Below are 26083 nucleotides of genomic sequence, written 5' to 3' on the forward strand. Positions count from 1 at the left end.
TTTGGGAATCTATTGGGAAGATATCTTAGGATTCAATGGAGCCACCATTTATATTTCCTCCCGACAAAAGCTAAGCCTAGGCCGGCTCGACAACCTTTAGCTACATTCGCATGATGACATCTACGAAGACATTTCTCCAGCCTCCATTCATCACCGTCACCACTTAAAGGGTTAACTAAATACCCCATGATCTTAGTTTGAAAGGAAGAGTCATCCATTTTTTTTGGGCATGTCTGCTGTATAGACGCAGATCCTATTCTCTCATCGGTATAGATCTCACTACTAATTCTCGGCACGCCGATTAATTATCCTAATCGAGGCTTCTTATTGGTGGAAGTAACGTTCTACGGCTCCGCTCCTGTCTTTGGATACTCGGAGCGGTCCCTGTACCAAAAACACTAAGAGGAGCGCGTAATAGAAACGAGATTGAGGCGCCCGGTTCCACTTTCCGACGGGTAAATCATCCGTGAGCCGACGGAACACTTTGCGTTGAGACGGAAATCACTATATTTGACTTTTCAGAAAGAAAGTAGCATTGTACTTCCCAACAAAGAACAATCCATTAACTTATTTCTACCTGTCCTTTTTTTTTTCAAATTAAGGCTTTTTAACAACTTTCTGATTTTAATTAGTTTTACAGGCAGTTAGGGCCACGGCCCCGCAGACGCGCGTCAACACAGAACGGCCGAAACCTAGTCGATCGACGGAATTTGGAGAATAGAGGAAAATGTATTCACAATTGCCACGTTTCACGGGGATAGCGTAACGATACATTGTGTTCATTTGTGACAATAGCTGTTAAAATATCCTTTGACAGACGGCGGTTCTTTAGGGGGAACGTTCTGTTTGTACTCTGAGAAGCTCACAGGGATTTTCTGATTACTGGTATTACACGTGATTGTTACGTTTGGCTTTCTTCGCTTTTTTTCTTACTTTGTTTTTCTTCGCTTTTTTCCTTACTTTTTTTTTTCTTCGCTTTTTTTTTCTTACTTTGTTTTTTTTTTTTTTTTCATTTCATAGAAAACGTATCATTGAGATGACATCAAAAACCACATTTTAACTTTTTATAAAGTTACCCAGCAGTCAAAACTCAGACTCTATACCCCCTGTGTGATTGCTAAAATAATAGCGACGATAACCGGTTGTTATAACCGTTGGTCTCGTCTTAGATTCAGGAGCCGTATGTCTATCCCATGCATGTTTAATTCCCCTCACTGTATTACCCTCTACCACTTCTACTGGGAGGCCGTTCCACTTATCCACCACCCTCTCAGTAAACTAAAAACCTCCTTCCATTACACCTAAATGTAGATAATTTTCCAATAAGAACTGCAATAGGCGTTTGTATTGATGAAGAAATATAATAATAACCGCAGAGCGCTGAGATATGAAGCCAGGCACAGAAAATTGACTCGTGCTTTATGTATTTCAAATAAACATATCTCAACATCTAGTCCTTATTACGGTACTAGCGGGCCGTTATCTTGTAAGCTGCTTAATCAATGTTTACATACAAAATGTTATTTCAGATCTACTGTTCTCAAGTGGCTATTGAGGTTTGCTAATGTTTCGTGGATGGAACAAATTAAGCGGGATAATAGCGGGTATAATCAAGGAGCGTCGGATTAGAACAGTCTTTCCGCCAAGCGACAGAGAGATAGAGAAACATTAGATTTTAATAGAGACATTGGGAGTTTTTATTCGAGGGAATCCATTCAGCACGAATACATATTTCGCAGAGAAATATAGCGGTAAATTCATCGCTTAATGGTCGATGGAGGATTGTGGCCCCTTCCTCCCCCCCCACCTCGATGCCTTAATACCCGATCCGGATCACTGGGGCTCTTTACCATTATTATGCCATCTGGACGGGGTATTAGAGGCAGTGCCGTCAGTATCAGGTAGGGTAGTGATGATAAAATTCCCGACGTAAAGGTCGCGAGCCGGTCTGGCTGGTTTGAAGAACGCAGGGGAACGTTATAATTAATCAGGCACTTAATTTGGCCGTTTCAGTCGAGTTCTCAGAAGCTGCTAATAGGGTTGGTATTCTGGTCAAAACGTAGCCAATCATACTTAATAATACGAGCAGAAAATGTCGGCAACCGTGATTGGGTTAGACTGCCGAGGATGCTGCCGTCGGGAGCCAACCATGGACTTTCCAAACACAAGGGAAACGAGAACCTCTAGATTGTAAGCTCTTTGATCAAGGCCCTCCTTTTTTCTTTCTATAAGTCTATATTATTATTTGATGTGCTACCTGTCCACCCACTGTACACTGCTACAGAATATGAAGGTGCTATATATATATATATATATATATATATATATATATATATATATATATATATATATATATATATATATATATATATATATATCATTTAATAATAATGAATAATAATAACCTTAATTCACCCAATGCAGAAGCTATCGTTTGCATATGGTTCTGCATTATGACATCACAAAAGAATGACATCGCTGCACAACGCAGATTATTTTTTTTTTCTTTAACCTTGCTCTAGTTTGCTTAGAAGAAACTGAAAGTATTAAAAAATAAATATTTATCTTCCTTTCTTTAAAATTGTATTTTATTTAGATTTATTTATATTTCTAAGAGAAAACGGCAGGTTTCTTCATTAAATAAATGTTTCTATACCCACAAAAAAAACAAAAATAATGAAATATTCTTTGAAGAAGAAGCGAATGATCTGCTTCATTTTCAGCGTAATGACTTTGGATCAGGAAAGCCCAGGACATGTGGTTTGGCATTAGGGACCAATTGAACTTCCAAACAATGTGTAATGGACCTTTAAATTTGCAATTGAGCTAACTGCAGAAACGGCATTATTAAGAATAACATGATACCGTCTACTCGGCGCGTTTCGGGGGTAATCCTGGTGGAGTCCAATAAAGGCTAGATGGTAAATACTTTTCGGCAGATGCGCGCTTCTCTATTTCAAGTGCAGGCTTCTTTCCAGGATAATTTACTAACCAATTTCCTAATCCCATCCGTGCCGGCAAATAGACGCGGCATTATACGGCGGCAGAATTAAATGTCAGCGAAACGCGTTTCCTATCTGCAATGAGGGAGAGAGAGAGAGAGGACTTTTTTTTGCCAAGCAAAATAATCAGGGATCTGCCAATTCTGCAGAAAATGTTCAGCCCGTTATCTTTTTTTTGGGGGGGGGGGGGATTCAAGGCAATAATCATAAAATGAAGCATGTTGGGTTTTTTCAGGCTAATGCAGATACTATGCTAATCATTATGGATGACGAATCATATGGCTTCTGAGCAGGTAGTCTGTATAGCGATAGCGCCATATGTTGGCTTATTGAGTTGGTGTTGACAACGAGCATAAATTTTAGCATTTCCACGTAAAAACAGACAGCGGTGCAGAAATTAGCATTTTTGAATTATTTAGAAATATACGGGTGCTTTAGAACACATATAGTATAAACATAAACGGTAGATAAGAGGCCTCCCAGCAGAAGTGGTAGAGGGTAATACAGTGAGGGGATTAAACATGCGCGGGATAGACATACGGCTCCTGAATCTAAGACGAGACCAACGACTGATTAAGGTTTGAGTCTTTACAGCGGGAGAAACGGGCAGACTAGACGGGGGCCGGATGGGGCTGATCTGCCGGCAGGGTCTGTGTTTCTATGGTTCTATACTTTCACATTCTATATATGAGCCCTAGAGGCTCTGCCGGTGACGACGAGGCTCCGGACCCTGCCGGATTCTTCTTCTGTAGCCCACGCTGCCGCAAGAACCTTCTTCGTTTGGAGGAAATGAAAGTTTGTGTCACCGGGGAAAACAACAAAGAAAATAACTCATCGGAACGGAATAAAAATGGAAATACATTCAGTGCCTGGATGAACATAAAATTACCTGATTCTCTTTGGTCGAGACACACGCTGTTCCACCTCCTCGTTATATCGATGTACAAAATGTCAACCGACGCCATGGAGAAGCTGCCGCTGCTGAGCTTACAGCTCCTGCCCGAGGAAGAGAAGAAACGGCCATTTCTTTTTATTAACAGAAATTCATTTAGAATTTCATTAAAATAAGCATTTTTTCTTTTAAAGGGTTTTTAATTATTGTTTTCCGCTTGATCATGCATATCTCCCAAGTGTCCCGGTTTTGGGGGACTGGCGCGGTTTTCATACCTGACGACTCGTCACCCCAAACTCTACGACCCAGAAAATAAAACGATGTTAATGCGGTACATGTTCCGACGGGTTTTTTGTTTTTTTAAATGCTCTTAACTAAAAAAAGGAAATCACTTGGCTTTTTTTTGGGCTTAAAGAGCCTCTAATAAGCAAAATGAAGAGTGAATAAATTGAGGATTCTTATTATTCTGTGCAGTCAGCGCCGCTTTGCTGTAAAATATATTAAAATGAACGAGGTTAAGGAAACTCGCCGCTTAATGCGCGGGTCACGTGACCGCCGCCGGGAACGATTATTCAGAGGGGCTTCAAACAAATCCAGCACCCCTGCTGGCCGCTTTTTAGGTTTGATGTCGCGCTTTAGTTTAAAGTATATCACTTAATATATATCACTTAATGATTTCCTAACAGATTCTGAATGCAAATAGACCCCTGGAGAGATCGCTTTAGTAATGGGGGTCCTCCGCAAAAAAAAATAATAATAAAAAAATAATATATAGGAACTTGGCTACAGGATGCACTCCCTTCTTTTGGGGTTATGGCTGCATTCAGGAGACGGGGTTACTAACACATACCAGCGGGGCTAGGGTAGAGAGTCGGTGGAGAGAGGGCGTGATGGAGCCTGTAATGGATCCACATGACCAGTCTGACGTTCTGGCCCTTCTCCCCCCCCCACTCCCCCAAAAAGTCTGCCTGAACCAATCGAAAACAACAAGCAACCTAACAGAAGGGGAGAGATAATGTAAGGGGGAGGAGGGCAGGAATAATCATGCAGATATTGCAGTTTTTAACCCCTTAAGGACAAGGGCTTGTCCTTAAACCCATTAAAGTACATGTACAGGCTTTGTCATGAAGGGGTTAATCTGGATAAACAGAGCGCGCTAAACAGAGAAAAATCATTACACGGAACCTAATCCTTCTTTTTGTTTTACTTTATAATTGAGCATTTCAAGTAACTTCTGAAGTTTTATTTTTTTGGGCTGAATTCCTCGTATATTCATAAATATGTCCAAAATATAATATATATTCGCCGCTTCTAGTTTGTTCTCTGGATCCTGTCTTAATTGAATCAATGTGAACGCGCACTCAATCAAAACTTAGTAAATAGGAAGAAACATAATCGATCAGAGCAGCCAATATTGACTTTTAGATACCGGGAGTATTATTGTTTGAAATTACTGGGATTTTGGGATTCAATGAAAAATAACAACTCTGAGAAATTGACAAGCCAGGGATTTTTTTTTTCTTAAGCACTTTTCAATTTTGAAAAGAGTGACATTATTTTGTGCTTTATAATATTTTTTAAATATTAACCTTTTTTGACAAATTGAATTTATTTGAAAAAAAGAAATAGAACTTTATATTTAAAATATATTTTTCTAAGTCCAGGACTCCAAAAAAAACCCTGCATTAAAGAAAAAAACCAATATATTTCAAACTATTCAAGTGTTTAAAATAAAAAAGAGCTTAAAGAGGCACTAACAATTCGTCAGTGGACACGGTCGTATTTTTCACAGTCACAAAATAAGGCTTTTTACAGTCAGAGATAAGGAAGGGATTTGAGAAATTGGTCTCTTCTTTATCTTTACGATAAAGAAAAAAAAAATTGAGAGATGAAAATTAGCATAATTCTGAACGCGGGGGAAAAAAAAAGAAATAAATACAAACAAAAAAGAAATAAAATAAATAAAAAGTGAATTTTACGGTTATTTGAATTACTGGAATCTTGAAGTCTATCCAAAAGGTCAACATAGTTTCTGTAATTGGATGAAGCTCGCTATGGAAGGCTGTGTTCTAAAAATAATGTTTCCATTATCAATATGAATAAATATTTTTGCACCTGCGCAGCACTTTATATTAGTCTAAAACGGATTATTAAATGGATTAAATAAAATGTATTCCTATTATTTTATAGAATTAATACTGGGGACACATTTGTATTAAAAATATAAGGAAAACCAAAAAATTGTAAATATCAAAAGGTGATTTTTTTTTTGATTTGGAAAAAAATATATATTTAAATATTCTAAAACAAAACAAAAAATAAAAAATGCCCTTATATAATGAAAGTCTATAATAATAACATTATAAAGAATAACAATATGCGTCAAAAAAGGCAAATAGGGTTAGAATATATACATTAAAATATTTATAAAAAAAATAAAAGTAAGAAAGACTTTATTTGTGGCTAATATATGATTTTTCTTATTTTTTTATCTCTATGAGTAAATAATAAATACACAACTATCCCTTTTTAAAAATAAAATTCTAGTGTCCTCCAAATAATGAATTCTGATAGGAATTTAAAAATTAACCCCTTAATAGTTCACGTCCTTACTACCGGTGCGGAAATGTTTGCGTGTCATTCTGTACCAGGCGTTTGCATGAATGGATGCTTTAATGGGTTCTATGTCCAGAAATAAAGTATCATCCAGGAATGGGGAAAAGAACACGAAAGTAACCTCCTCATATCTATAAAACCAAGATCAGCGCTGTCCGTTGTTGGTGCGGAGGGCTGGATTTCGTCAGTCCCAACAAGCTGGAGGGCCAGACAAAAACCCTTTCAACATAACACACACTCACACTAACACACTGGTAAAGATACACATTTACACACACACAATCACACTCACACTAACATACACTCCCTCTAATACACACTCACATTAAAACACCCCCCACTCTGTCATGACACCCCCACAGCCATTACCGCGTAACATGCGTTACATGACCCTACTGTCTTCGTACCTCTGTGAATGGGATGATTCAACCAGCAATGGTCCTGTTTGAAGAATTTTGGACCGGCTCAAGGAGCAGTTGCCCCCCCCGTCCAAACGGCCCCTGCTTCTTATCTTACTAGTTGCTGTTAACCATGGGGGTTGCAACACAATACGGTGTTCAACACACGACAAAGAAGAAAGTGGGTCGGGGGTAACTAGATAGGTGGCCCAACTAAGTAGATAATGGCCTATAAAGGATATATTCTAACAAGTAAGGTCTCTCTCTCTCTCTCTCTCTTAAGCCCAGCAGGGATGTCCCTCATTGGCGAGAATGGTCAAACGTTAAGCATTTCCTCAAATATATTAATAACGGATTGACGTTTATTTAATTTATTCCGTTTTATTACTAATCTGTGAATAATTCTCGCTCAGTCGCTTAAAAATAGCTGTTTCAGGCGCAGTAACTTTCTGCTTGAAATATGTTAGCGAGTTTGAAATTAGATAAACAGTATGTGTCATTAAGAGGGAAAATGAGCTGAGGTGATCCCATCTGTTAGGAAGAAATTAATCTTATCGTAAGTATGGATCGCGGTGCTATAAAATGTCTAGGCGGCTTTTTTTTTGTTGTTTAAAGCGACAGAGCCCAAAAAGGGTAAAGGTGCTTAACTCGGCGCGTCCCCCAAAAGGAAGAAGAAGGGCCAGCAAGCTGCGGTCTCCTCATCCACTTCCTTCATTGAGATCCATTGGATCCAATGGAAGTTCCCTCAAACTAGCGTTTCCAAGAAGCCCAGAAGTGGGCCGAGTTGGACCATCACCAAGAGAGGCCAATGATGGGTGGGTGGTACAGGGACAAGATAAAAAGTGGACCAAGGCAGGACCAAGGCAGGTCTTTGCTCCGGAAGACCACCTGGCCCGTTGCACGTCCACAAATATGGTTGCATTTGGCTTGGCGATGCTCTAAAAGTACCCCGGAAGCTGGATGCGGAAACTACGGTGGCTCAAGAGGACATGAAGAGAAAAGCGATATAGAGAAAAAGGTTGCACTGAAGGTGGGCTACATCATAAACACCCATTAGATACGATTAACGCAGCCCAACCAAGAATACAGGTTTTATTCACGGGAAGCTTTATTAACCCTTTGTTTTTGAACTTACTGACCTTATGAACGTCCGGAATCCCGTGGCCCCCAACTTCATTGTGCCCTTGATTCCAAGGAACCGTATAAACACAGAAGACATGCGTTCTACCAGGCGGAGGTAATTGAAATGTTTGGCGTACTTTGGAAACACTTGCTTGAGACAAAGGGACGGTAAATTGCTTTCCGAGCTTTGATTAATCTCCGGCTCCGCTCGTTCCGTTGTTCCTGTGAGCAGCTCTTTCTTTGCCGTATCGGAGGGAGGCGATCTATTGGAGAATAAGCATACGAGAGGCGTAAATTAAAAGAAACGGCAGAGGGTGACAAATTGCACTCAACAAGAAAGCAAATCTGATGAAAGTACATTTAATACCGACGGTGATCGTTCCACGACAGCGTCAGAAACAGGCCAGGCTGAGATAAGCTCTTCTACAAAACACCACACCTTCCGAGTGTCCCTGCTTTCAGAACGGAAGTCCCTCTGGGCCCCAAGTCCATGACGTCCCCTCTTTTCTAAGAGCTCGGAATGTTTGCTGGGTATGAGGGTATCGCAGGGTTCTACAGCCCTAAAAGCCCCTATAGACCATGCTGCCATTTTCTTAACCGAGATGACTTGCCCCAACACTGAAACAAATGTCACCCCAAGAAATACATACCACCCAACAGTCCCGATTTTCATGCATTGTCCCATGCAGCTGTGTAACTGTCCAGCTTTTGCGAGCAGTGGGGATCATGGGCTATTTGGGGGGATTCTCTGATCTTCCCTGACTGTCTCGGGGAGCAATCAAATAAATGGGGGGTCTCTGCTGTTGCGGCTCCGATGGGACCACCTCATCACATTCTGAACACCAGGTAAAGTGGCACCTCTGGCCCTGCCCACTTCTGGCTCCGGTCCACCCACTGCCATCTCTAGTCCTGCCCCTCACCTCTTGCCCCACCCCTTAACACAGGTATGTACACCTGAAATGTTGACAATTCACTTTACTAACAGCATAAACACTCTACGTCTACAGTTTTAATCTATGAACATAAGATATTTCACCCCATTTTGAACCATTTATTCTTTTTTTTATTAAATAAATTGAAAATATATGCTATAACTGGCGAACACGGCATTCTACACCCCCCCCTAATAAAATGTAAAATTGAACTTATAGTTAAAAACAGCTAAGAAGTTCTGAAATGCTTTTGTCTATGAACGTCTTTATTCGTTCTTTATTCGTTCTTTTTTTTGGTGTGTGGGGGGGTTTATTCTAAGCAAGTGTTAGGCTTGCGCGACGCAGCTGGCTGTCAAAAATAACAAGACACTGAGAAAAAAAGAAACAATATGCCAATAAAAGCAAAAAAAAATCACTTAAATTCAAAAGAACGAGTGTTATTGTTCGGCAGATGTTACTCTTAAAACCTGTGCTAGGGAGAATCGGGCGACGCGCCGCCCACAATAATAAAGAAATCCCGGATAATAAAGGAATCTTTAAAAAAAAAATGTGTTTTGAATGGCGGTACGGCCACGTCGCAAGCTACGAAAAAAGAAAAACCTGACTCAAGGTAACGGAAACCGAAAAACAAGCTTAATAATAAGAATCGCATCTGTTTCCTTTGTATATCTTACAACTTTTATCTGATGAAGTAAAAGCCGAGCGCGGCGCTGACTCAAACCGAGATCGCGTTTCAAACATCTGCTCTTTTTTTTTTTACGATATTGCTGTCGCATCTCGTAGCTTTTAATGGATTCCTGGTCTGCGGGAAAAATGTGCATTTATAAAACTTTTCATTGTTTTATTGATTTTTAATGTTAATGGGGTCTCAGGTACACACATATCAACACGGTGGGGCGGTTAATAGAATAAACCTGACAGGCGTCCTTCTTCAGAGGCACATGTCTGCTTTTGGACCCAAATCCCTGATGCCTCTCTTTCCCCCACTGATGTCCCTCTTTCCTCCCCTGTTTCCCTCTTTCCTCCCCTGATGCCCCTCTTTTCTAGGAGGTCAGAATGTTTGCTGGGTATGAGGGGATCGCAGGGTTCTACAGCCCTAAAAGCCCCCATAATGTGTATAGAAACAGCAGGAAACAGATTTTAACTGTTCATGGACCAACAAGAGCCAAGAGGACACCACAAAAGTTTAAAGGGACCTCAGCTATCATATTGCATTAAAGTTAATTTGATGGCCCTTTAAATATCTTGGTAAAGCCACGCCCCCAGTCACACCCCCAGAACAAAAGTGTCCATGTTTGCCCCTGGAGCGTTATAATTTCCCCCCTCCTATAACACTCTCATTACGCTCGTGCCCAGGGAAATTTTTTGAAAAGTTTGCACCTTGGATTTCTCAAAAAAAATAAATAAAAAAAAAATAATAAGTATATTAACACAAAAAAATATAATACAAAAAATAATTTTTGCTCCAAAACTGGGGTTTATTTATCTGTTAAATAAAATACAAAAAATATTCTTCCCAAAATCTCAACCGTCACAATTCAATAGACTTGAATGGGTTACAAAAAACAAAAAAAAAAAAGCATTTTCTCAGCTCACAAAACAGCGAAGTTTGTCTTCGTTAATTTCGTGGAAACTTATTTTGCTAGCAAACAGCGCGCTCGCCGTCTCTTATTATTCACACAGTCAAAACTCCGTTCATCAATCATTCTTCTATTAAATTATTCATTTTTAATAAGCAGCGCATTATACAGAAGCAGAGATTAACAATCTGGAATTGATGCATGGTTTTCTGTCGAAACGCCGGTAATAAAATATAAAAATAAAAAAAAGTCAGACAAAGCGACGAGACGAGCGGAACGGTGTAATCTCTCACTCTCTCTTTCGCGCAAAGTGTGGAGACTCGCACCTTCTAAAGTGAGACCAATAAAACGCGTGGTGTGTCGACAAACAAAATAACAATAATGGAGTCTGGAGCGGTCTTTAGGAAGAAGCGTTAGAATAAAAATATCAGTAAACTTTTTAGCCTTTTTTTTTAGGCACATCATTTTTTTTAAATCAGTGGCAACTCATGGTCCGTAGGGGCCAACGTCTTGACTTTTCCATCATTAAAAAAAATAAATAAATAATAATAATGGGTAAATATGTGATCATTTTGCTTAATATATAACGATAAGAAAATAAAAAAGCCAATACGATGAGACAATTTATAATAAAAATATGGAGGCATCAAAGTCTGCTTCTCATTGAAGGTCCTACATTTCCAAATTGGGACATTTTTTATGAGGGGGGTGTAGCTCCAGGAGGGATGGGCGTGGCTTTATCTAGGAGGGGCGTGGCCAGGGTAGGACAAGAGCCGCCATACCTGAAAAGCCCCATCGTGGTGGTCTGAAGCGCCGTGAGGAGGACACGTGGGAGCCTCAACCTTCGACGCCTCTGATAACGTTATGAAGTCCTTTTACGAACGGAGGAACGTTACATTGTAAATCGTTAGCGTAAAATCTTTTAGGTGGTTAAAACCCAAAATTAACAATCTTCACCAAAAATATGGGATTTAATATCTGGGCCCGGTGTGTTTGTATGTCCTCGTGGGCAGAGGAACGTTTGGCTGCAGGTAGCGAGCTGCCTCGTGGAGTCACCGTAGGGGGGATTATAAAGGTGCTTTTCATAAAACATTAATTGCGCTCTCCTAGTACGTTAACCAAATTAACAAAGCAGAGAAGTCATTTCATTCTTTCCTCCGAAGGTCTAATGGCAGGAAAACAACACAGAGACTTCTAAGAAGCCTTTTCAGCTTTTTAGGGCCACAACCACCCATTGGGTCCTGAAGGGTTTGGATCACTAACTTTTGAGAGATAACATCTTAGAAGGTTCCTGGGTCAGACATGGGCTCTGGGAATGGGCAGTGGTATCTGGGAATGGGCTCTGGGATCTGGGAATGGGCTCTGGGAATAGGCAATGGGAATGGGCTCTGGGATGCCCTTCCGGCATGGTTTAAAGTGGCAGAACTCAATAGAGAGGCGGGCCGGTCTCTGTCCTGGGTGCCGATTTTAATAAGGAACTAAATTTCAATAATTCCCCCATGAAGAAAAAGAAGCCCGTGCATTATTTTCCTTAAAAAACAAAGTTTTAACGACCAATATTTTATCATCCAGATATAAGTAATAAGTCGTTTACGTCGGGGGAATAATAAAACACATCACAACATCAATTTTCATCAGCAGAGGAACTTAATAATGCAATAATAGCGGGTTAATTTAACGAGCTCGGTGAGTACATTAAAAAGCCGTACATCAAACAATGCCTCGCTAAATGACATTTTCTACGTGAAAATTCACTATCGCGTTCGAACACAAGTGCTCTTCTCTCCCGTCGCGTTTTTTCGCTATGGAAAATTGTTCAATGTCAGAGACTAATTATTGCTTAAAGTGTGACGATAAAAATCATTTTGTGAAAATAGGACGGGGAACAGAAGTTAAATTATATTGTATATCACTGTCCCCGGTATAGTTCTAGTTTTGGTTTCTGTCGCCGCCAAAAAAAAAAATTTACAACGGATTTATTCTCTTTCAAAGCCATATCGAGGCTTAGAAAATTTAAGGTCTGTTTTAAATAGAATTTTAATTTTAATGAAAGCCGCAGGGAACGCTGTTTATTCGTCTTATCTTTTCCTACCTGGTGATTACGTTAATTTATACTTAATGGAAATAGATATTTCTAATCCCAAAACAGGGCGAGCATCTGCCTACGACGATGTACTGCGAAGCCTTGAGCTCCCGATGATTGATGCATTAAAGTCGGGACAGGCGGCAGCGATGGAAGAAGAATTTTTTTTTTCTCTCGTGCATAATAGCTATTTTTATTTCTTTTTTTTTTTTTGTTTAAAGTTGTTTTATTTCTCATACCCTGAAAAATAATGTTTATATTCGCAAATTATTCTGTGGATTCCGATCCCCTTTGGGTCCGATCAGTATTCAAACTGTCACACGAAAATAATAATACTACCATCACAAAGCATACATTTTAAGGATTTTTTTTCTTTCTCGGAAGTTCCTAAAAATTAGAATTTTTATAAACTTTAGATATATTAAAATATCCCATCTGTGTTGTTGGAGACTCTGAATATAGCACTGGTTCTCCGGGTCAAAGGAGCGGCATTTAGACACACCCATTCCCCTCCTCCATACAGATTTAAGCTATCTGGGACAAGCCCCGCCCATTAGGTGGCTAGCCTCACCCTTGTACCCAGCCTCTCACTAAGCGGGATAGTCCCTCTATTAGTCAGTGACTAAGGAATGTTCCTGTTCCTTACCATTTACCATTTTTCTTCTTTACATCTCATATTTATAAATACAGAAAAAGGGGAAAAAATCCTTCCTAAACTCCATGCTTTTAGATGCTTTTAGACCCGATGTATGATCTCTTTGCAATATTTTATAATAGCAGCTTTCTGGCAAAATGCATTAGCAGCGAGTGGCTGGGATTCTAGAAGGCGGTTAAAAAAACATTCTAGAGGAAAAAATATATATAATAAACTGATGAAAAGCTGCCCTGACTCCTCATTAAAATACCATCGCTGGCGATTTCTTGTCAAATCCCTTCCCTAATGAGTGTGCCTGGTCTCTGAAAGCTTATTTTCCCCCCTATACCAATTATGCACACACATTATATATACATACAGTGTGTATATATATATATATATATATAGTGCTCGAGGACGGAGCTGATTGTTACATATTGTTACTAGAGGGGAGGCAGCATCGCAAGCGGGGAAACACATTAGAAACAAAGCGGCAATAACCAGGCAATACAATAAAAATCCTCAAATATTCTTCCCGTCTCAGAAAGCCTTAAACGATGCAATTTCTCACCCCTAATGCTCATCCTGGTGATAAAAGTCACCCTGTGCTATTAAACAAATTTAATGGTCTTGATTTTGTCAAACAAAAGGTTTCGAAGGTCCCGGCATGAGTATCTTTCAATTAATCTAATGACAGAATCCATCTGGACGCTCGGTCCACGGCTCACCTTCAAAAACTCCAGGAGAAAGCTGCCTTCCTGGAGTTTCTTTACCTTTAATGGGTTTTTTAAGGGGAAAAAATACTATATTTTTTGGAATAGCTTGTAATAAAATCTAGGATTTCGAAATAGTCGTGTGCATTGGGATTGGACAGTTAGCGTCACCTGACCAGAACGCTGCCGATAAAACAAGGATGGAGGACAAAGCGGAGTTTAGGAACCAAAGAGGTGCTTTTGGAAGCCAACCCTGAACCTATGCTTCTTTAGAATTCTATATCATATTCAATGGAGTCATTTTTTAGGGTTCAGGTTACACGTTAACAGGACAACAGAAGTAAATTTGTTGCCCCTCATGGTAGCCCATGAGGGGCAACTAAACAGTGTGTTAGGCTGAAGATGAGGACAACATGACGAGGGTCAACATGAAGAACCAAGTGCTTGACGTTGCAGAAAATGATTTGTTGCTATTAAAGGTAAACTCTGAACATTCTGATAAAATTAAATATATATTAAAAAAAGGGGGAGGAACTGTCAGTATTCACCAAACTGTTAGAACATGGGTTAATAGAGCGAGGGGATTTAAACACACATGGGATAGGCATATGGCTCCTGAATCATGGAACCCATGAATGAAGGTATTTGGTGGCTGAAGCTTTGATGCTTCATCTAAGATGTTCACCTTTTTTCACACCAGTAGGTTTTTAACGTTAGACTCAAGAATATTGGGTTTCCGTCTTCCTTTTGACCTTGTCTGACCTAACACATTTCAATTAACGATCGGCATGGCAATACATAAATAAGAGGTGTGCCTGCCATGATCTGAATATATTTATTCTATTACATCGCAGAGCGAAACCGCTCAACAGCGGAGGATTCCGGGCTGATCTCAATCCAATAATATGAAATATCAAGACAAACCACTCGAAGGTGTCAATAAATCACCGTGAAAATGAAGAAGATGATGAGATGTTTAACTTGATGGAAGTGAAAAAAAAAATCAATGAAATGCGTGTTCCCCGGTGAGTACTGAAACAAATCTAATACTTTCCAGGGTGACGGACCTCATGTAGAACACTACTAAGGTCCAAAGGGCCTATGTGCCAATTATAGCGACATGGATAATTTAGTAGACTTATAAAAAGGTCTACCAAGAAACACTCGGGTCCTATTTATTATTATTTTTAAACCTAGGGTAATCAGATGTCCCTTTTAGAAGGAGAAGGCATTTTAGAAAATCTGTCATCAACTAAAAGGAAAAGGAGATACAAAAAAATGAATTTACAACTAATTTTACAGTTTAATAAATGTCGAGAAAAGTCTAATGAGGACACAGGACCTTCATCGTCATAAGATATAAAGATGGTGTGGCCTGGCAGACAAAGGGGCCATATTTCTAAAGAGTCGTCGCAGGTCAAAGTTCTAAATAGGAAGCAGTCTCCATGGAAACCGCTTCCCAGAAATACTCTTTGTAAATACATGAAAATAAATCACTCTTCTGCATCCTCAATGGAAACCATCCTCTTAAGAGCCATAATGGACAACATGGTGTCCATGAAGCCAAGGGTTTTATTTAAAGGAACAATGCCATTAATAAATAACGGCCCTTGTTTAGCATGCCCCGTTGACCATTAGATTTCTGATAAACAGGTTTATCTTCCAGGTATATTCTCATTTTATGCCGATAGCCCTGTGAATCGCACCCGACAGAAGATACAGAAGATACCTGCTTGCTCCAATGGTCGGTGCAGCCTAGGTTGAAGACCCAATGGCTTCAAACAAATGACTTAAATTATGATGGTAGCGGGTAGAGACATGTACCTAAACATACACCATATGGGTGTTGGAAGAATTTAGCCTCCACCATTAAACGGCATTGAAATGTTCTACCAAACCAAAGTCCTACTTTCTAAAAAGATACGAAACCACAATGAGTTTCCGACAAAGTATTTTCAAACAAGCGAAACCGATTCCGGTTTCTTTGTGGAGCGTATACTGGTGGAACGAGATATCGCTATTGATCCAGACCTGCCTCCTATCACCGCCGGCAGTAAAATCGGTGCTAAAAACAGAAGATGACGTCCCGGTGACAATGGTTTCTGTCATGCATAATCCATTTGCCATGGTTATAATGCTTAACAGGCTCGGCTGCTTTAATTAAATCATGTCTTCCCTTGATTGCGCTTTTCACGCACAAGCCTACCAACATGAAGTAATTGATGTTGGCCACGGATGTAAGAAACGCACACGGGAATAAGAAAAACATTTAGAGAATGCAGCTCTGAAGAGTACTCTTTGGAACGTGGATCCTCGCGACACCGTCTGGGGAATACTTCTATAGATTCACTAAGGAACTGTAAAAAGAGAATATTCAGAGACATTCCGAGTAACCGCTGGATACTCTCGGTCTCCCTCGCTATTGCTTCTCGTTGTGGCAGATGTTCTTAGCTAGAGGGAAAGTTCCACCTTATATTTAGAACACTATACATTCTGGTACATCTAATACCATCTGTGTGATTCTGGTAAACATGGAGGTGATGATAAGACATAATCTCATTTTTATGGGTATTTTTCTCATTGTATTAGATGTTGTACTTGTGTTGCTGTCGGCCAGATCCACCGGAGGGGTTTATGCACTAAGGAGACAGCTGTCAGGAGAGTTTATGGGAGAGTTGTGGTTTCAGTTGACTTCATACCTCATGAAGGTCCACCATCATTGAGCTTCAGCTCCAGGAACAGCATGCTTAGCCCCGTATAATTAAATCAGCGAGGTTCCGTGGAGAAAACTAGCCACTTAAAAACTGTTTCTCCAAACGAGCTCATAAGCCAATATGGAGTTCAATGACAAGTCAATTAAAAGTCACGGTAAGTTAATGAACTTGGGATAACCTCACAAATCTTCCCCCAGGAGCGCTGCTGGAGTCTAATCTCCCCTGAGTTCAATAACGCCTCTCGGTTCAGCTAACCCAACAGCGCTAGGAGCAAGTTGGTGAGCGGAAAAATCAATATCCCCTCCTACACAACATTATCGGTAATTAACATGGCGGCCGACACTTAGGGTTTAGTCCTAAACAACGAACTTTATGGGGCCACGGACTCATCGAACCGTGCACATTTTATGCACGAGACGCTCCCCATGTAGCATAAGAGCCGTGTTAATTAGACACGCTATTGAGTGAATCACATTTCAGCTTCGGTTGATTTTGGTGGCCGATAAAGGCTGATCTTACAACCTATTGATGAAATCCCATGACCTGCGGCAAAACACGGCGGAGCCGGCAAATAAAGGCATAATAATCAAGGTTTAAGGCTTTGCATGAACATAGTGGGTGGAAGAACAATGCATCAAGCGGAAGATACAAACTATAGGAATAGAACGCTCCGTTTTAAGACATGCAAGGTGTGAAACAATTTCAGGTTGACCTCCTCCATGTTTGATTTTGTTTACGTGACCATGGATCGGACCAGAACCCTAAATAAAAAGCCTCGTGTCCTGATAGGGCTCCGACTTCAGCGGCTTCCCTCAAACTCGGACCATTAAAGCTACCCATTCAATGTAAGCAGTGGTGGGGCTACTCGGTCCTTTCTTGGTCCGTGACATCGACTACATAACTTATCGCAAACACTTTAAGCTGGTGGTAACGGCACATTCTGCCATGGAAAAGGATATTAATTACCACTGTCTGCAAATCAAGAACAAGCTGCTGTGGATGCTTCTAAACTCTCCTAATGGATTGTTATTCGGTGTCGTGAAGGAGAAACAAATGAGGTCAGGTCAGAAGACGGAATATTTTCTGAGAAAGAAGGGGAAGGTAAATGAGTTTTATTCCCAGAAGGCTCCCGGAGAGCGAAATGACATACAGATGAGGCCATATATTCTGGTACGGGGATTGATTCGGGATATAACAGAACGTTCCGGGATTCTTAAAGCTCAGTTCTTTGGTAAGGCAAGAAAATGATCAAATTAGGAATATTGACTTGCAAAATCTTGTACAAAAATACACAATAACGACATTATACGAGACATGTTCGGGCGGTTATTAATTCTGTTTATTCTATGAAGCCGTGATATATTTATAATATAATATATATGATGCAGGGAAGCAGAAGCACAGAAGAGGGTTTATCTGCTAAAGCTGAAGCAGTCAAGCCAACAACCATGTGATAAACTCTCAGAGCTAATCAATTATTATTGTTTTAAATTTCTTTTCCACTTTTAATTATAAATTGCTTAAATGTTTTTTTTAATTTCTTTTACATTTTTAATTTTAAATAGCTTAAACTGTATTTTTTTCTATTTTTTTTCCATTTTAGATTGTTTTTTTAATTTCTTTTCCATTTTAGATTAATTTTATCTTTTTTTTAATTTCTTTTCCATTTTAGATTCATTTTATCTTTTTTTTTTTATTATTTCTTTTCTATTTTAGATTCTCCTAACTCCTCCTACCAATTAATTCTTCCTCCCATTCCTTTTTTATATTTTGAGACTTCCTGAGGACCATGTTTGTAAATACTCATCATTGACCGACATACACTTTTTATTTTTAGGGAACCTTGGGAAACAATAGTTCATGATATAAAATAATTTTAGTCCATCTGGTAATTGAGGGTTGAAATATTTTCTTTTATATTTTTTTATATATTTAAATATATTTTTTATATATGTAACATTTTAAGGCGAAGCTCTAAATATTACAAGTAATGTAAAAAGCCAAGATTCTGTTAAATTTATAGTTAATATATTTTGACGTTATTCTTCCTTTTTTTCTGGGCATAATGCCAGTTATACAGCGACACATTTCTGTAATAATTTTTAAAATACAGTTTTGCTCGACAAAAGTCACGTTCCTATAATCAGTTCTCTTGAACAACAGATACAGGAAGCACGGAGAATTTGAATTAGGTTTGTAGCTGTGGGAGCTCCGCTGGGGGTTCGAGTAATGAGAAGGCACACAACCCAACGTGAATTATTCAATTACGAAAATTAAGGACATAGAAATGTTAATTTGTTTTGTTTTACTGACAAAGTGTATGCTTTCGTGTCATGGCACTACACAGATCCAATTTATGACAAAATGGAAAAACTCACCTCTGTATACAGTAATGTTGGTCGGTGTTGATAAAATCCTGGTTTTATCTAATTTTGTTCCAATAAACCCCCTTTATCTGCAGACCTGGAGCCGCCATTGTTGTCAGTCATGTGATATTTTTGGTGACTTTCATGGCTCAAACACCACACTGAGCCGATGCTTTATGGCAATGCTAATGAAGTCTGATCCTCCATAGGCTTTCATGAGTAAGAGAGTCAGACTATGTGATTAAGACCGAGACATTCTATTTTTTCCCACAGGCAGTATGATAAGGAGTGGGGGGTTTGTCTAGCAAATTGGGGCTTAGATAACAGAGCAATAATTCATATAAATGGCTGAAAACATTATATTATGGGGGGAAAAAACTACAACTGGTTTAAAAAAAAAGAAAAGGGTGCAATATTTTTTAGAATTTATTTTTAATCTGATACAAGGAATAAAAAAATTATGGACGTTCCCCTTTAAGATGACTTTTTCCCCCAAGTACCTTTATTCACTTGAAGGGAAAATAAGGATTTATTTTTTTATAAATTAAACATTGTGATAATATAATCTGACATTTTCTTCGCACACATAGAGAAAAAAAAATATTGGCTCTATTTATGAAGCTGAATCTTTCACTCGAATAATGTCAGAAGACTTTCATAAAAAAAAGGGGGTAAAATTAAAAACAGATTCTTCTGTTTCCAAGCAACTGCTTTATTTAAAGCTATGGAGAATTTGCTTTATTTATTATTAAAAGTTAATTAAACCCCTTAAGAAATGACTGAGGGATTGGTTAAAATTTCATATGATTAGGAATTTATAAAGATATCAAGCAAAGAATCTATTTAAAATTATAAATCAGAGGCAGTTTCCTAAAAAGAAGCATCATTATCTTATATATATATAATATAGATTATATACTCCCTGCTGAAACACCACACTGAGCTGATGCTTTATGGCAATGCTAATGAAGTCTGTTCCTCCATAGACTTTTTTTTTTTCCCATACCGGTTATAAAAATGGGTAGCGTTTCCTTTAAACCTTCTCTTGTTCGTGATGATGATAGCGGGTGTACCTTCACTAAGCCTTCCCCATCTTTTGGCGCCATTGGAGAGCCAATGTGGGGTTGGCGGAATTGTTGGCACTATATAAATAAAAGATAATAATAATAATAAAATAAATATTATATTAATATTAAAAATATTATTATATTAATAATACAAATATAATAATAATAATAATATAATAAATATTATATTAATATTAAAAATATTATTATATTAATAATACAAATATAATAATAATAATTTTTATTATTATTAAGTCTTTTTAAAAATCTACATATACAAAGTAGCAGTGAAGCTTGTCTTAGGGATGAGACACCAACCATTTCAGAAGCAAATCGCAGCAGAAATACCCGTTGCTATAAATTCACGCTGCAGCACATAACTAACGCGAATGGGCATCTCCAGGCGGTAAAGGCGGAAAAAAAAAAGAAAGCTCGATGTTCCTACAGAGAACAGGAAAAGGTTGACATAAAAAAAAGGTGTCACAAAGAAACATTAAGCCAGATATGTGCCAATTACCGTCTTCTATGGTGTCCCTGAGGTCAAACTCTTTCACCATATAAATATATATATATATAATGATTAATAGACAGGAGGGTACGTGATACACGGAAGGGATGTGAGATTCCATCCGACACCTACGGGAGCGGAAAAAAAATCGAAGTGTACAAAAGTCACATTAATTTCCAGCTCCAGAACATAAGAAGAACCTTTTAGAAAGTCTCGCTCCAATACCCAGGCTCACACTGGCCATCTTGGTCATGGGGCAAATGCACCGTTGGGCGCCGGCCGACAACGCCACTCGCTTACTCGATCAGTGACTCCAGCAGCAGATCTGGTCTTGCAAGTCAAGTGAGTTCTGGCCACGTTTCGATAAGATGACTTCAAACGATCTTTGAAGTCTAGATGACCAAAACCCCCAATGAAGGTTTGGACGGAGGCCATGAAGACACAAAAAAGACACAAAAAGTCCATGGACATGAGTAGAAATTCATTTGTGCTTTGTGACCTCTGCTCTGCTCATCTCGTTTGGGTTAAGGTGCAGTCCCACTGATTCAGCTCCTTGGTAAGCAATATAGCCGTGAAACATTAGATCGGAATTGCAAAAAAAAAAAAAACTTAATATAAGATAAAAATTATTTAAAAAAAAACAACAAATTTTTGTAACCTGTGCAGCAAAGGAGAGGTCATCAATTGAGATAATACGTGACATCGCACGCATTCTACGAACCTGGAACCTACTCTGTCTAGATTCATAGCCTTCTGCCAAAACCGGCTTGTAAAAATAAATAAGAGGTATTTTTGTACAAAAAAAAAAAAAATTACAATAAGACAAAAAAAATCATAAAAAATATCAGAATGTAAGAGATGAGGTGATTCCTCTCATGCCCCGGCTTCTATGACATCAGAATTTAAACAATACTTATGGGAAAAGAAAACGGTCTTTATTTGATGAACTTGTTTTCTTTTTCAGGAAAGAAAATATTTGCTTTCTTGCTTTTTTTTGTTTTTTTTTTATTATTCCAGGCTAATTAGCGAAATTAAACAGGGACTCAAATATTTCCTTCCCGCACAACGGGAAACCGAATTATTAGCGCTGGGAGGGAACGGGGCGATAATCACGAGGATCTTCAAAAAGACATTTAAAATGGATAAACCCTGCATAATAAACATGGCTGGCAATTAGGAGTCACTGGGATGATGTTCCGCTAATATCTGATCGCGGAGTCTGTTCAAATTACAACCGAAATCTAAATTCCAGACATTTCTACATTTTTTTAAAGAAAAAAAAAAACAAACAAAAAAAAAAAAAACAACTACTCTGCGTAATTAAGAAGTCATTATTGGTTAAACATTTAAATCTTAATTATCCGGTTATTATCCTGTTTACGACTACGCAACGTGATAAAGGACATACATTTTTTTTTATTTATTTTATGGAATTTTCCTTGAAAATGAAGTATTCTTCCTGGCGGCTGATGTCCTCCATTTTCTCTTTTTTAAAAATATATATATTTTTTTTTTTTTTTTAGAAAAATGATCTTTGTGGATGGAGGACTCAAGTGGGTTTTAATGACTGAAGTATGCGGGAGGTGAAATGTTTTAAGACGGATCTTGAGCTGCTTGAAGGTCCCGGAACATTCTGTATTTGGGTTTCCGAAGCTCTCAAGACGTTCCAAGTCAAGAAGGCAAAGTTGGGTTTTTTTTTTTACTTCTTGAAGGGTTGAACTTCATGGACTGAGGTCTTTGTTACTTTGTTGTTCCGATGATAGAATAAATCCGAAGCTCGCGAGATTTCTGGATGAAGTCTTCAGCCGAAGGGTTTTTGCCCAAAACCCTTTTGTTTCCCAACCTTCTTTCCAACAGCTTCGTTCCAACTACATGAAAGTACTTCACCTCTGGACTATGGCACCGCGTCCACCATCCCCAACAGGCCGGCTCCCTCGACACTGCGGTGGTCCAGGTTGCCTACAGAGCGTCGCCAGGCCTCGTAAGGACAGATCCATCCACTGCAGACCCTTCACAATCTCCTCCATGGACTCCAATGGTCACCAAGACACAGAAACCTTTACAGTTTCCATGGCAACGGCCTATCCATGCCTGCCCCTGCCTCACGTGCCAATTAAGCATTCTGGGAAATATTTTATTTGATTAAAAAAAAATGATTAGTCTGGGTAGCCAACACTGCCTGGAATGATGTTTCTGATGCTGAATTTACTTACAAAAGTGTAAAATAATTCAGCGGAGCCGGTGGGACAGCAGCTTTAAAGCCAAATTTTCTAATAGAGGCTCCCAAAACATCATTCGCCACCGAAAACCGAAAATAATAGTGGGATTTTAAAATTGGACCGGCTTGGAGATTTATTTATTTTGGGGGGGGGGTTAATTTGTCATGTGCTGGAACGTAACACGGTACGAAAGCGCGGCCGTTATTAAAGGTACTTAACAAGCGGCGCGCAGGAGCCAAAGCGAAATACCTATTTTCCAAATAGTTTGCGGTAACCGGGAGCGCCGCTAATGGTTTCTGCTAATGGAGGAACGCGGCTCAATTTGCAGCAACTAATTAGAGGCATTAGGTGGTAATTTAGCAATTATATGAAAGTAATAAAAAGGATAAATAATCCTTGGCATGGCGGGCTGTAAATACGGGCGTTTTAATCGATGAAACGGAAAGATGGAGGCTGCTAATCCATAAATACGGTTAGAATGGAGGAATTGTGCTTTTTTTTATTATTATTTTTTGAATTATTATTACTATTTTTTTTAATGGTATTTATTGGGGTATGCGATGAATTCTTGCTTTGTTTGGTGTATTTATTGGTCATTTTTATTTAAGCGCCAACCCCGGAATCTGAATATGTATGGCTTTTATGCTAAATCGCGTATTTTATGCCAATTCAGTTGGATGACTGGCGTTTTTTTGTAACTATTACCGCAGTTTTGACATCTGCCGGCGAGCGACGAGGTCGAGGGCTCCGAGGGGATGCAATAAAGCGTATCCTGATATCCTTACGAGGTGTAATCGCCAAGTGGATCGTAACCAATCCGGAGGGGAGTTGAGCGGAATTGCGAGCGGCGCAGGGCGTTTAGAGAATAACCCCGGAATTATCGTAATAAAATCATAAGAAACCTGATTATCCCCCGACAGCCTCTCTGTATCCGCTGATTCTGTGCAGTGACAGGCAGAGAATGCTTTATCTTATCGGATATAATCTCATTATATGCCGTTTCTCAGCCAAAAAGACTTCACATATTTTTTTTTCTTAGCCCAGATCGTTCAGCCAAGGATTGCAGATTAACATTTTTCTCTCTCTTTTTTTTCTTCTGTCTAGAAACACTAAGTCGGTCCGGATCCTTTCATTAATCTTCAACCTTTTTTTTTTTTTTTTTTCAACAAACTTGACTTCAGAGGTCTAGATATAATGTACATACATTTCACTTTGCTGATAGGGTGGTGGATAAATGGAACGGCCTCCCAGTAGAAGTGGTAGAGGGTAATACAGTGAGGGCATTAAACATGCATGGGATAGACATACGGCTCCTGAATCTCCATGAAAATGGGCGACTAGATGGGCCGAGTGGGGGCCGATCTGCCGGAAAAATTGTGTGTTGCTACGTTACAAAACCAGAAGAAAGTTTTATATGTAAAAAAAAATTGGAGTCAATTAGTTTCTATATCTCCCTGCTTTATATATATATATATTTTTTTTAAATATATATCTATTGTTCAATAGACCGCCGAGAGACCCCTGAGACACCCCCGAGAGACCCCCGAGAGACCGGCAGGAGAGGCGCAACCTGGGTGTTGAAAGGTAAAACAAGAGGACTCACGGGCTATGGCTGTTCCTCCTCGTTCCGGGGTCCGCGAGGCGGAGGGCGTCCCGGATCACAGCGATCTTCACTTCCTCGTCCACTGCGCTCGGCACGTTCTCGAAGACACCTGGAAGCAGCTTTATTATGCAAAGCGAGACAAAATTACCAACGCAAAACGGGAAATATTTCCGCCGTCTATTGATGTCGTGTGAAACGCTGCGGATTAACATCCTTAATGAGAGTCAGTTTATTACCGGCAGCCGGGTTTCAGCGGTTATTTCAACAGAAAGGGCCCACGAGCTATTTTGCAAAAATGTGTCTGTTATTAATATTACCGGATCTACCGGAAGAGAAGAAAGATCCACGAACGACCCGAGAGGATGAGCTCGGCTCGACAGCGTCGGTTCCTTTTACAGGATTTACCTACTTTGAGTGGTTTTAGCATAAATTAAAAGGCTTAAGTTTCTTTTCTGCCCCAATCAGCCAATGGGGAACAAGGAAGGCCGATAAGGACATCTCCCATTGGCTGCATCCGGATTCACATTTTAAAAACGTGTATCAAAAGATTTAACCATTTTACATATGAACTTGAATATTTTGAAGTGGGTGGGGCAACTGAAAAGTGGGCGTGGACAAGTAAAAGTAGGCGGACTTGTGGAATTGCCTCCGCCCACTTTTGGACCCCATCCCGCTTTCAAGCGACACTCCAGCCATTATATGAACTTTAATGCCTATGATGCCTAGTCCATTTCATGGGGAGGGGGGATTCTGCAGAACGTCGGGACACAGAGGGAGTGGGAAGCTACAGCTTCTTTCTAAGGTAACTACATTGTGCTTTGATTTTAGTTTTGAAACAATGCATATGAAAGTACTTTTTGTTAAGGGGGCTCCCTGGGACCCTGGAGCGTCCCTCTAATAGGGAAGCCACAATGGTTCCCCATCAAACAGCAGACACCAAAAAGCCAGTTTGTATCTCACCTCCTGTTCGTGTTCAATCTTCATGCTGGGATTCGCATTGACTTCAAGTAACACAGGTTTCAAGTTTTTCAGAAGAAGAATGTCAAACCCTAAAATCTTGGATGAAAAACAGAAAATGTAAGCGGTGAATGAACCATCCCTTATTCATCAGCTGGTGAATGAACGATCCCTTATTCATCAGCTGGTGAATGAATGATCCCTTATTCATCAGCTGGTGAATGAACCATCGGGCAGATCTATATTTATTTCTACGTTTTACGACGCAGACCAAACGTAATCCGAGTGAAAGTGTCTGGAAAATGGAAAGCTTGTAGAAGGGCCGACTGTAAAAAATAAAAAATTTATAAATATTCTATAATATGTGACATTCGCGGCTGTTATTGTAACCTTTTCCTGGACTTGGACCTTATGAGTAGAATGCTGGATAGCTCTATGGGGCTTCTGGTTAAACTGGTTTTGGAGATCCCTTTACAGGGAGGCACTGGTCATCATATTCATGGTCCCTTTAAATCTTCTTGTGACCTCGTGTTCGTTTGACCTAATTCCACATCCATTAAATGCAGATCCAAGTACATGAGTGCCCCCCCCCACGTCACCTCTCTATCCTAAATGCCAGGATCCGACAGCTAAGATACAAAACCGCTTTATAAATCAGTGCAAATGCGGGACACGAC

The 26083-nt window shown here is 39.5% G+C and overlaps 1 protein-coding gene across 1 annotated transcript in view; it reads right to left on the reverse strand.

The window, feature by feature from the left end:
• Nucleotides 1-26083, reverse strand: part of TTLL11 (tubulin tyrosine ligase like 11) — a 42824-nt gene that overhangs the window by 1157 nt on the left and 15584 nt on the right. The window contains exons 5-8 of the mRNA XM_053472615.1: nt 25410-25505; nt 24450-24568; nt 8048-8293; nt 3892-3998 (exon numbers count right to left, since the gene is read on the reverse strand). Of these exons, the coding sequence (XP_053328590.1) occupies nt 3892-3998; nt 8048-8293; nt 24450-24568; nt 25410-25505 (568 nt within the window). The remainder of the gene's footprint in view (nt 1-3891; nt 3999-8047; nt 8294-24449; nt 24569-25409; nt 25506-26083) is intronic.

Source organism: Spea bombifrons, chromosome 8, assembly GCF_027358695.1.
Source record: "Spea bombifrons isolate aSpeBom1 chromosome 8, aSpeBom1.2.pri, whole genome shotgun sequence".
NCBI lineage: Eukaryota > Metazoa > Chordata > Amphibia > Anura > Pelobatidae > Spea > Spea bombifrons.